At 37.0% G+C, this 12,034-nt stretch overlaps 1 protein-coding gene across 1 annotated transcript in view; it reads left to right on the plus strand.

The window, feature by feature from the left end:
• The first annotated feature begins 772 nt into the window (after nt 1-772).
• Nucleotides 773-12,034, plus strand: part of STPG2 (sperm tail PG-rich repeat containing 2) — a 512,492-nt gene continuing 501,230 nt past the window's right edge. The window contains exons 1-5 of the mRNA XM_063458613.1: nt 773-844; nt 2,686-2,809; nt 3,520-3,629; nt 6,134-6,292; nt 8,889-9,053. Of these exons, the coding sequence (XP_063314683.1) occupies nt 2,704-2,809; nt 3,520-3,629; nt 6,134-6,292; nt 8,889-9,053 (540 nt within the window). The 5' untranslated portion in view covers nt 773-844; nt 2,686-2,703. The remainder of the gene's footprint in view (nt 845-2,685; nt 2,810-3,519; nt 3,630-6,133; nt 6,293-8,888; nt 9,054-12,034) is intronic.

Here is a 12,034-nt window from a genome sequence, read left to right on the forward strand (position 1 = left end):
AATTTGGTAAACGAACGAGGGGTACGGACAGCAGAACAAAGGAAGGGAAAAGGGCCATTCTGCTACACAGGTGCTCTGGGCAATTGCTGCCTCTGGAGTTTAGCTCCATTGAGCTAACCAAACCAGGAAGTAACAGTCTGCCTGAAGGGGGGGGGGAAGGAGAAGGGGTGACAAGGCTTTAAAAAAAAAAAAAAAGTGTCAGCTTCTTTTGAAATTTGCAATTTTTGTAAAATGAAAAAAGGCATGCCCTTGTGACACTTAAAGCATTTCAGCAAGATAAAGTGTCTCTGAGTGTCTCTAAGCAAGCTATGCCAAATATTGTTTTTTTTTTATATATTTTTTTTCAAGGAAAGGTAAACACCTGTGGCTTATCTAGATTGAATACCCGATGTATGTGCTTTGCTGAGACAAAATAATGTGTCACAGTGCCCGGTCAGAGTAGGAGCTATGATTATTGTAAAAAAACAACAACCATTATACAGCATCGAGTTTAATATCTTCATTATTATATGGCGTATCATACACATTACAAAGTGAAAATTTCATTACAAAGCACAGTTTAGGTATTTTATCTCCCCCTATATACTGTAGCGAACATTATTTCTGACTGCTAACTCGGTATACACGAGACTGTACAGGTGAATTCCTATGCTGTCACTGCGGGAGCAGTCAGTCATGTTTCAGTGAGCAGTGCAATCTGAGTCATGTGTATTCTGACAGCCGACGGTCTCCATGGTAACGCGTCCCAGCACTGTGTTCCTGAATTGCTAACGTTCGGAGCAAAGATCCACACTGTACCTGGATATAGCGCCCCATATCCTGCGAACACACCAAATCCTGAGAGGTCGGTACTGTATTTCAGCAAATACAAGCAACTTTGTAAAAATAAACATTTATGTAAACCTGCACTCTCCAAAAAGCAAATGTTTATGAAATATGTTTATTAGATGCATATTACTTGTTGCGTTCTGACGTATGCAGTTATTTATGAGGTCACGTAATATGTCATACAGAATCCTTTGTGACTGTACATTTCGTTTCCATGGCGTGTGTATGTGGTATACACAGTGCTTGTTCACATTTATTAGTTGTATTTCACTGTCTCTGTATATGAACATTTCTGCTTTGTAGCAGGGGCTGAATCAGAGGGCAATCTACTAATTTATGAAGCATGATACATTTTGGTTTATAAATGATATCACACAATCTGTTTTTAACACAGTTCTCTATGTTAATCATTAACCATATTTCCAAGATCAAAATTAAGGGCACACACTATTTAAATAATAAAATAAGTATGTCCAGCCATTTTGTTAATTAAAATGTGCACCCATTAAGTTATTGTGCATTTATGTGTGTAAAAGGGCAGATGTTACTCTATCATGCACCATTGTTTTCATTACACAGTTAACTTGTGTTTTGAAGATACAGGTAAATTACACCAAAAAAAAATAGTTAAAAATGACTCACCAGATAAAGTTTCTGTGATAACTAGACATTTATAAAGATTTTCATGTTTTTGGGTATGTGTGTATATATATATATATATATATATACACACACCCACCCTCATGGTTTTAAATATATATATATATATATATATATATATATATATATATATATATATATATATATATATATATATATGACAGGGTTCACTTTAATCCTTATTTGTTTTCTAATAAACTGACATTATAAGAGTAAATACAACATGCCCATTTTCCTCAAAGCAAGTTACCAAGGAGTTATTGTTATAGTTGGAGTTTAATACAATTTTGGCATATGAATTAAAGGAACACTCCAAGCAACATAACCACTGCAGCCCGCTGTAGTGGTTATGGTGGCAGGAGCAGGCTTGAATTGTTCAACAGGCAAAGTAGGCAAATGCTTAGTGGGCCACGTGCCAAAGCATCATGTGTCATCAAGGGGTCTTTAATGCCGGTGGGAAGTTTTTGTCCCAGTCTGGCCCTGGCCTAGAGTACCCTGATGTTGGTACACAGTAAGTAGTCAAACAATTTAGTATGGTTTGGCAATTTAATTTAGTTTGGGTTGAGCTGAGGCTTATTACTTTAATTCTAGGGGCTGTTAGAACTTTAGAAATAATGACTGTTAAGTTCCATGAATGGGCTGCTTAAGAACTTGTGAACAGACATTTAGTGCCCACACATACTCACAAGCATACTTCTAGAGGCTAATTATGACAATAAGGATTCGAATTTTTTATCAGACATATGTACATATACTGTATATGTATATCTATTGTATACCATATAAGCATACCTAGCATCTAGTCTAGAATGAATTCCCTTGTTTTTAGATCCTGCACATTCTCTCACTTAGCCTTTTCAAAACTTAGTTAATAGTTAGTCTTACTAGCTATATTGAGATTTCTAAAGTACTCTTCTTCCTTTACGTCATGTGTTATTTAATTTATTTCTGTATACTTGCATTTGGTAAAGTGGTTACTTTAAATTCAACATTTTTCTTTTTGATCTAATTGCCAATATGTGGAAACAATCATTTATGTCAGGTGTTTTAACTACATGCACTACTTTCTATTTGTACAGCGCTACGGACTTTGTTGGCGCTATATAAATAATAAAATAATAATAATAATAATACTTGTATTTCAAAGGGATTTTTACTATATTTTTCACTCGCATATTAATAAGACTTTTTTTACAGTCTTTTTTTGAGGTGACAATGTATGATCGGGCTCCTCGTTCTCTTGCTGTCTGTTTGGGCAGCACTCACGAAAATGTTGGTCCAGGATCTTATGACTTGCCTCTCGAGAAGACCTACAAAACAGGTGCGTGTGAACTATGGTGAAACATCAACCATTCAAATTAAATGCCAAGGCCACGCTCCTGTAGTCTATAGACAGCATGTAAACAACGATATCCAGATCCAGTTATGGGATAAATTAAATTCTAGCAATGGTATCAAATGGGTAATGTTTCCTGATTTTTGGTTGGTATGTAAAAGATTGATGTTGCACATAATTTTGGTGTGTATAATTCAGTGTGTATACTTCAGCAGAAGCACTTCTAGAGGTGTGTAAAATCTGTTTAGTAGATATGGCAATGTTTTGTATTGCATGGTAAAAAATAAAGACCATTTAGTGGTCCTTTAACAGTGTGATGCCTAGTTTAAATATTCTCAAATGGCAATAATTTTAGACATCCACCAAACCTGCTTTACCCTGCACCTAAAGTCTAAATGCATGGATATATATATAATTATAAAAAAAACACAAAATACAAGCATTCCTCCTTTTTTGCCTTAATCTTAATCAAGTTTTTCAAATTAATTTTTTTATTTTATTTTAACTGTTTAGTTATGAGGAATTATTAGAGACCATTCTATGTGGCTACTGTGGTGTCTTTTGTTCACATGTAAACATTTTAAATGTGAGTACGTGTGCTGTTTGCATCTATGACAGATTAGTAGTAATATATGTATATTTTAAAATTTTACGTGTTTTTTTTATAATTGTTTAAATTTCACCATGTTTTATAGATGGATATGCTCCCTTCTTATCATTGGCAAAGCGAGATTTTGCGTTTAATGTCCAGCAGACAATATCTGTTGCTCCTGGTCCCGGACACTATGATGTTTCCAAAGTAAAGGTACTTTTTTTGACAGTTTGTCATAGTGAATTTTTAATTAATGAAATATACTTAATAATTAGCCAAAATAAGCACCTATATATGTACATTCTGTGCTATTAAAGTCATTATTATGTTTAAACAAGGAAATTCTCCCATAGGTAATATATTCCTACAGTATCACTCCTACTAGAGTGCAACAGTAGGCAAACATTTAGGGCAACCTCCCTTCTTCTAGCAAGATTTGTACACATTCAAGTAAAACCATATATTTTCTTTTTTTTCTTTTTTTTTAAATAATCCACCTGAGAATTGCGTACTGCCTCTTACATAGTTACATAGCTGAAAAGAGACTTGTGTCCATCAAGTTCAGCCTTCTTCACATTTGTTTTTTTGCTGTTGATCCAAAAGAAGTAAAAAAAAAAAAAAAAACCCAGTTTGAAGCACTTCCAATTTTGCAACAAGCTAGGAAACAAATTCCTTATTGACTGCAGAATGGCAGTCAGATTTATCCTTGGCTCAAGCAGTTATTACCCTACATTGAAAGATTATATCCTTGAATAATCTGTTTTTGCAAGTATGCATCTAATAGCTGTTTGAACATCTGTATGGACTCTGATACCAGCTCCCTCCTTGTATTAATATTAATTCCTACTCCCCTCCCACCCACCCCCTACCCCACCCCATTAAAACCTATGGGGGTCACTATGACCCCCATATTAATAAAAGGGAGGCTAAATCCTCTGGCATGCCGCGAGGAGGGGCATGTCACCTAAACAATGAGCAGCCAGTGGCTGCTTGCTGTCATTTAAAACTAAATCTAAATCTTTTTTGCACTCTGTTTTTTTTTTACATTTTAACAGTTGTGATGGGTATTATGGATTTTTATTTGTCCTTTTTTGGGGCTGAAGAAAGAAAAGAAAAGAAGAAAGAAGACATCTAATGGTAAGTATAACATTTTATTTTACAGGGTTAGTTTATTGCCCCCTCCTCACTATTTTTAGGTACGGTATTTTTATTGGGGCAGAGTGACTAGGATCTTGGAGACCTCTAGTGACTTTATTATTTGGGGGCGTGACGTTAGGTCCCCACCATTATTTATTTATTTAGGGTACCCACCCGCAGCTCATGGGTGTGGACCTGGGGGGACACTAGGTCCCACCCATTATTTAATTACCGTATATACTCGAGTATAAGCCGAGTTTTTCAGCACATTTTTTGTAAAGCAGGGAGGGGGGACGAAAAAAAATAAAAAAAATATTACAAATAAAATAATACAAAATAAATATTAAAAAAATAATAATAATAATTAAATAAAATAAAATAATACAAATTAATCATAAAAAAATATTAAAATAATAAAAAAAAAATTGCCCACTCCCCACCAAGGCTCTGCAACACACACACACACACACACTGCATTCATACACACACTGCACACATACTCATACACACATACACACATACACACACTGCACTCATACATACACACACACACTGCACTCATACATACACACACACACTGCACTCATACACACACTGCATTCATACACACACTGTAAATAAATATTCAATTAATATAATTTTTTTAGGATCTAATTTTATTTAGAAATTTACCAGTAGCTGCTGCATTTCCCACCCTAGTCTTATACTCGAGTCAATAAGTTTTCCCAGTTTTTTGGGGTAAAATTAGGGGCCTCGGCTTATATTCGGGTCGGCTTATACTCGAGTATATACGGTATTTAGGGTCCCCACCCGATGCTCATGGGTGGGGACCAGACGGGACATTAGGTCCCATTAACATAGAACATATATTACCAGTGGGACAGCAGGGGCAGAGCAATACATCTTTGTATTCCTAATACTAAAGTATTCCCTTAATGAATTTATTTAAGGTCTTACTATGTTAAAAATTCATCCAGACGTGGATCCTTTGCTCAGTTTGATATCATCTATAACTCACAGATGAGGCCCAAAGGAGGCCAAAATGATAGTCTATGTTTACTGTATCTCTTGTGCCAGCATTTTGGATCTGGACTACCCATGCACTGTCTCATATGCAAGTGGTGTAGGTTCTCTCTGTAACTCTAAAAGTGAGCATCATATTCTGTTTTTTTTTCTTTGAAATCACATATCCTCCATTATTTGCATTTTATGCAACCAGGTAAGAGTGGGATACAACCATAGGAGATTTTCAACAACCTTATCCTTATAATTTAATGAGTTGCTTCTATGAAATATGCAGCACTGCCTTCTCATACCTTGCAAGCTTTCAGAACCTCACAGCACAGCTCATGCAAGAGACTGATTTAAATGGTGTAAGAAGGTAACGAGGCTGGCACATTATTTCAAAAGAAATCACTGTGTTATGATACGGGTATCAAACCTATTTGCGACAAGATTTAATCAGTGAAGCTGTTATTGTCTGATAATCTTGACTCATTGTTGTTATTATTTTTTCTTATATCAGAAATTGACCAACCATGTGTAATATTGTATATACATATTATATATAATACTTTTAGGATAAGGTTAAAGGAGGGCAAACTATGAAGAACAAAGAATCACGTTTTAAAGAGCCTGCCTCATCTGTACCTGGGCCTGGTGAATATGAACTGCTTTCAAGTATGGATACGAAAATACTGCAAAAGAACCAGGCTGTTTCTCCAACAAAACCACAAACAGTAAGCTGATTATGTACTTAAGCATTTGTCTCAGGCAGCGTACAGTTTAGATTTTTTACTTCGAATAGTGAGTTGTAGAGATAGTTATTTAAATATTTTTAGTATAGCGTTAACATTTAAAGAATTTCAACAGGCAGGTTATTGTTGTATTTCTGTACTGTATTTTGAGTGGCAATAAAATATGCATTAAAAACACACGGTTTTACTGACACCGTGCACTGCTGCACTCTCTAATTCAAGCCTTAAATTACTGGCCAGGCCTTAAAAGTTACTAGCCACTGCAAGCCTAGAGAGTTCATGGCAAACTCAGCAAGGGTATATGTCTACCTGACATGGCTAAAGATTCATAGCAATAAAACGTGTAACACAAGAACATTCCAAAACCATAACGCAACAGACCCTACTGTAATGTGCTACATGAGCACCTCACATAACCAAATAGCTTATACTATAGCTAAAAAAAATAAAATATGCTCTATAAGATGGGTAGCTGATGGCGATAAATTATATTAAAGTTAACAGTAATGTGCTATGGAAGATGAATGTGTGACAGGACTGAGTGGCATCAAAAGAACACTATAGCATTAGGACACATGTATTCCTATATTCCTAATGCTATAGTTTCACCTTACCTATTTTGGTATCTACCTCCCACCGAACGAGGGTTTAAAGGGTGAGATTTACTTACTGTTACACCCTCACCACACAGGCCTCCACCTCCCTGGCTGAGATCATCCAGATCGAGGATTTCAGCCAATCCAATATTTCTCCATATGAAAGCATTGGAAGGCTGGTAAGCAAGTGCTGCAAATCGCTGTCCTGCGACAATCAAATGCTCCCTAGTCAAACAAACTCACTATCAAAAGACTGTTTGGGTTACACTTAAAATGTGTTTAAAATGTGTTTAAAATCACCAACATACAATATATTAACAAACCTATGTGGACACTTCACCACAACACATATAGGAGTTTTTCAACATCCCATTCCAAAATGATGGGTATTATGGAGTTTTTTCCCTCTCCATATTTTGCTGCTAGAACAGGCACTACTTGCTGTGATCTTGTTTTAAACGTAACAACATTCACAGACACATAAAGAACTATTAGATGCACTTTTAGTTATTTAAGATCTTCATGGTATTGGCAAATGTCCTATTACAATTATCATTTATATTATTTCCATTGAGTCTATGACACTGAACAATATTATAAACGTTTTTGTTTTTGCCCCCATTTTTTATGAGCTGAACTCAAAAGGCCTATTTCTCTCATATTGTGTACAGACCCTTGCAACCAGGGGCCGTGCATTATCATGCTGCAACATGAGGTGATGGTCGTGGATGAATGGCACAACAATGGGCCTCAGGATCTTGTCACAGTATCTATGTGCATTCAAAATGCCATCAATAAAATGCGCCTGTGTTCATTGTCCATAACATATGCCTGCCCATACCATAATCCCACCACCACCATAGGCCACTCGATCCACAATGTTGACATCAGCAAACCATTTACCCACACAATGCCATACACGCTGTCTGCCCTGTACAGTGAAAACCGGGATTCATTCATGAAGAGAACACCTCTCCAAAGTGCCAGACGCCATTGAATATGAGCATTTGCCCACTCAAGTCGGTTATGACGACTTACTGCAGTCAGGTCAAGACCCTGAAAATGGCGACGAGCATGCAGATGAACTTCCCTGAGATGGTTTCTGACAGTTTGTGCAGAAATCTTTGGTTATGCAAACCAATTGTTGCAGCAGCTGTCCGGGTGGCTGGTCTCAGACGATCTTGGAGGTGAAGATGCTAGATGTGGAGGTCCTGGGCTGCTGTGGTTGCACATGGTCTGCGGTTGTGAGGTCGGTTGGATGTACAGCCAAATTCTTTAAAATGCCTTTGGAGACGGCTTATGGTAGAGAAATGATCACGGGCAACAGCTGTGGTGGACATTCCTGCAGTCAGCATGCCAATTGCACGCTCCCTCAAAACTTGCGACATCTGTGGGATTGTGCAGTGTGACAAAACTGCACATTTTAGAGTGGCCTTTTATTGTGGCCAGCCTAAGGCACACCTTTGCAATAATCATGCTGTCTAATCTGCATCTTGATATGTCCACCTGTGAGGTGGATGGATTATCTCAGCAAAGGAGAAGTGCTCACTAACACAGATTTAGACAGATTTGTGAACAATATTTGAGAGAAATAGGCCTTTTGTGTACATAGAAAAAGTCTTAGATCTTTGAGTTCAGCTCATGAAAAATGGGGGCAAAAACAAAAGTGTTGTGTTTATAATTTTGTTTAGTGTATATAAATATCCTCTTTAGATAAATTAAATGGTGGAAAATATGTTAAATTATGACATAACAGTGAAACGTGATGACATCATAGTGCAGTATTTATTGTGATAGAACTTTAGTTATGTGTCATATACTTACTATTTGGAACAAAGAGTCACAATAACATACTATTCAGCCTTACAGAACAAGTTACAGTTTACAAATTAGGGAATAATTTACATTTTCTATGGAGATTTGATAGACAGGTTACTCCAACCAATGAAGATGTTACAATGAAGATATTACTATTTTTACAGAGAATCTTAAGCCATGTGAAGAAATATTATATACCAGGGGCTCCTTCAATTCCTACACCTGGGCAAGCATTTGGTTACGAGGAGACACAGAATGGCTCTCTTGTTAAACAACTTCCACCTACAATGGACCATAGTATGGGGCCAGCCTACTATGAACCTACTAATGTGAGTAAGACTTTTTGAAACAAGATTTTAATTTCTGTTTTGCAGGACTGCTAATAGTGTGACCATGCTGGTAATAACATCTACGGAAGTTGTCTGGCTGTGACATGAAGTCATTCAATATAATACCTACATATGTCTTTCAAGTGAAATTGTCACCAGATATTTTCATTATACAAATCATTTTTTTCTTTTTATTGAACATTAAAATTTATAACTACATTCTTACGTTCAATAAGTCATTCATACTCCATACTTCATTCATTCTGATGCGACGGAAAGGGGTGGGGGGTGGGGGGAGAGAGCGGTACCAGTTTTCTATTAGTCGGCCTGCTAATCTTTATATTATATGCTCCGAGTCCTCAATGATTGGCCTACTGTGAGAGCCTAGCTATTATGTAGGCCGATGTTTGCCAATATGCCCATATTTTAACCTATAGGTTCATCTGATTGTTCTTAAGATAAAATCATTTCTCCATTGTACACTGGTTATTTATTTGGTTTCATATATCATACCAATTTTGATGATCTTGCATTTTCCATTTTCTCGCCATGCAAATTTTTACTGCTAGCATAATGTGGATCATTAGAAAGGAGAATTGTTTATCAAATTGGGGAGGGTCTAAGTGGAAGAGGAAGAGCTGTGGGGTCAAATGGAAATCCTTCCCTGTTAACTCTTTCTAGAGGTTCTTGAGATTTATTTTTATAGCATCCAACCTTGGGCATTCCCACCAAATGTAGAAATGAGATCCTTTAGCATTTTTACATCTTTAGCATTGGTCGGTTTGATCACTATATATTTTGTTTAATTTTCTTGGAACCAAGTACCACCTATATAGAATATTATAAAAGAGCTCTACCAAACTGACACAATGGGTACTCTGTTTAAGCCTCTTTATACGCTGTTTCCAAAATGATGTTTTAAATGATTTATGCAAATCAGTTTTAGTATATTCTAGCAAAAAAAAAAAAAAGAGAGAGAGAAAAATCAAATTTTTATCCCTTGAAACTATGCTAGGATTACTTTCATTCACTTTATTGGGAAGTCTCTGGAGGAATAGCAAGATTACTTTCATTTACAAGATTTTCTGTATTGCGGTGGCAGTAAAGGAATTGCATGATTTATTAAGCTTGCTATGTGAAACCCATCTGTCTAGGCACAAAAGGCAAATCAGGTTATTTCAGCAGTATTTTCAATACCATTTTGCTGTTGTTTAATTATTTGTTAAAATCAGCCAAACGTCTTCATACTTTTGCATATTTGGTTATTCATAAAAAAACAAACTTTAGCCTAATCCCATTTATTAATTTGATCCAAGAGATACAGAAAAGAAGAACTGCACTAATGATGCTACACCAGGGATGCCGAAAATGCGGCCCCCCAGATGTTGCTGAACTACAACTCCCATGATTCTTTCAATGAAACAGATAGCCAGGGAATCATGGGAGTTGTAGTTCAGCAACATCTGGGGGGCCGCATGTTCGACATCCCTGTGCTACACCATCCAAACCCTACTGCCTCCCCACCTCCCTTAAAGGAACACTCCAAGCCCCATAACCACTGTGGCCTAATGTAGTAAGTTTGGCCACACTCCCCCATTGTAAGTCATCAAATTGTTTTCAAATCATTTGGAGTCTGCTGGGCGCCACTACTTCCAAAAGACAGCTTATAATTGGGGGCAGTACCATTACCACTACAGTGTTCTTTAGTGGTTATGGTGTTTGGTATTCCTACAAAGCAACTCTGGACCTTTTCCGGTTTAGCTTTTACATATATTGTTTTTTGTTTCTCTATTTCCCCTTCATTTCATCTTAGTTTTCTAGTTGTACATCACATATAGGAAAAAGTAGGGCCTGTGTTTTATGGGAACTTGACACATTTTGGTGGTGGGAAGAACTTTATGGAACATTAGAGTGCAGCAATGCCTAAAAGGTAGATCTCCATATGTTTTTAAACTACAACTCCCATGATGCTTTGCATGTCTTTAGAATGCTCTAGAATGAAAAAGCATCATGGAAGCTGTAGTTTAAAAACATCTGTGGATCTACCTTTTGGGCACCCCTGCTATAGTGTTAGGACTACAAAACTGTATTCCTAAAACTAGAGTGTTCATCTGCCCCCTCTGCGCCCCCCCCCAGACCCTGCGGCAGTGAAAGGGTTAAAATACTAATTTTTAACCTATATAATTTCTGCTCCGAGAGACATCAGTGGTGGACCTGTCTCTGCCTCTTTGACATGACCGTGAGGGGGAACCTAATGTACATGTACTGTGAGTGCCGCACTAGCATTAGGCCTTCACGATGGGCAAGCATCGAATCAATGCGTTCCTATGGGGAAATAGAAGATGCTGGATGACCTCATGTAAAGAGTGATGACATCCAGCATAGTCTCACTGAGCTAAACTCAGTGAAACATCAGGAAGTGCCTCTAGTGACTGTCCGGAAGACAGCCTCCAGAGGCAGTCTTAACATTGCAAAGTAAACATTGCAGTTTCTCTAAAACTGCAGTGTTTTACATTGTAGCATTAAGGGGACAGTTCAATGAGATTAAAGGGTATGGCTGCCTATAGTATTCCTTCCAGCAAAGTTTCACTTTAGTTGCTAAACTAATTTACCCACAATATCTTTAATCAAAATAATCCCACATTAGGGTAAACAGCAGACATCATGGACAGAGAAGAACAAAATGTAAACAACCCTAGATATTGAGATAAGTAGCAAGGAAGAAAAGATAAATAAAGGCAAGTGGCAATGGGGGTAGTATAATCTTAAAATACAAGGGACACAAAGACAAGAAACCCAAAAGAAAAAAAATAACAGTGCTGTCATATCTCAACCCTCAATTCTCAAACTTCCACTGTTATTATAGTGGCAATGTATTTACTTACTTGTAGCTTAACCCCTTAAGGACACGTGTGACATGTCATGATTCCCTTTTATTCCAGAAGTTTGGTCCTTAAGGGGTTAATGGGACAATACAAGAA

This window comes from Pelobates fuscus, chromosome 6 (assembly GCF_036172605.1).
Source record: "Pelobates fuscus isolate aPelFus1 chromosome 6, aPelFus1.pri, whole genome shotgun sequence".
Lineage (NCBI taxonomy): Eukaryota > Metazoa > Chordata > Amphibia > Anura > Pelobatidae > Pelobates > Pelobates fuscus.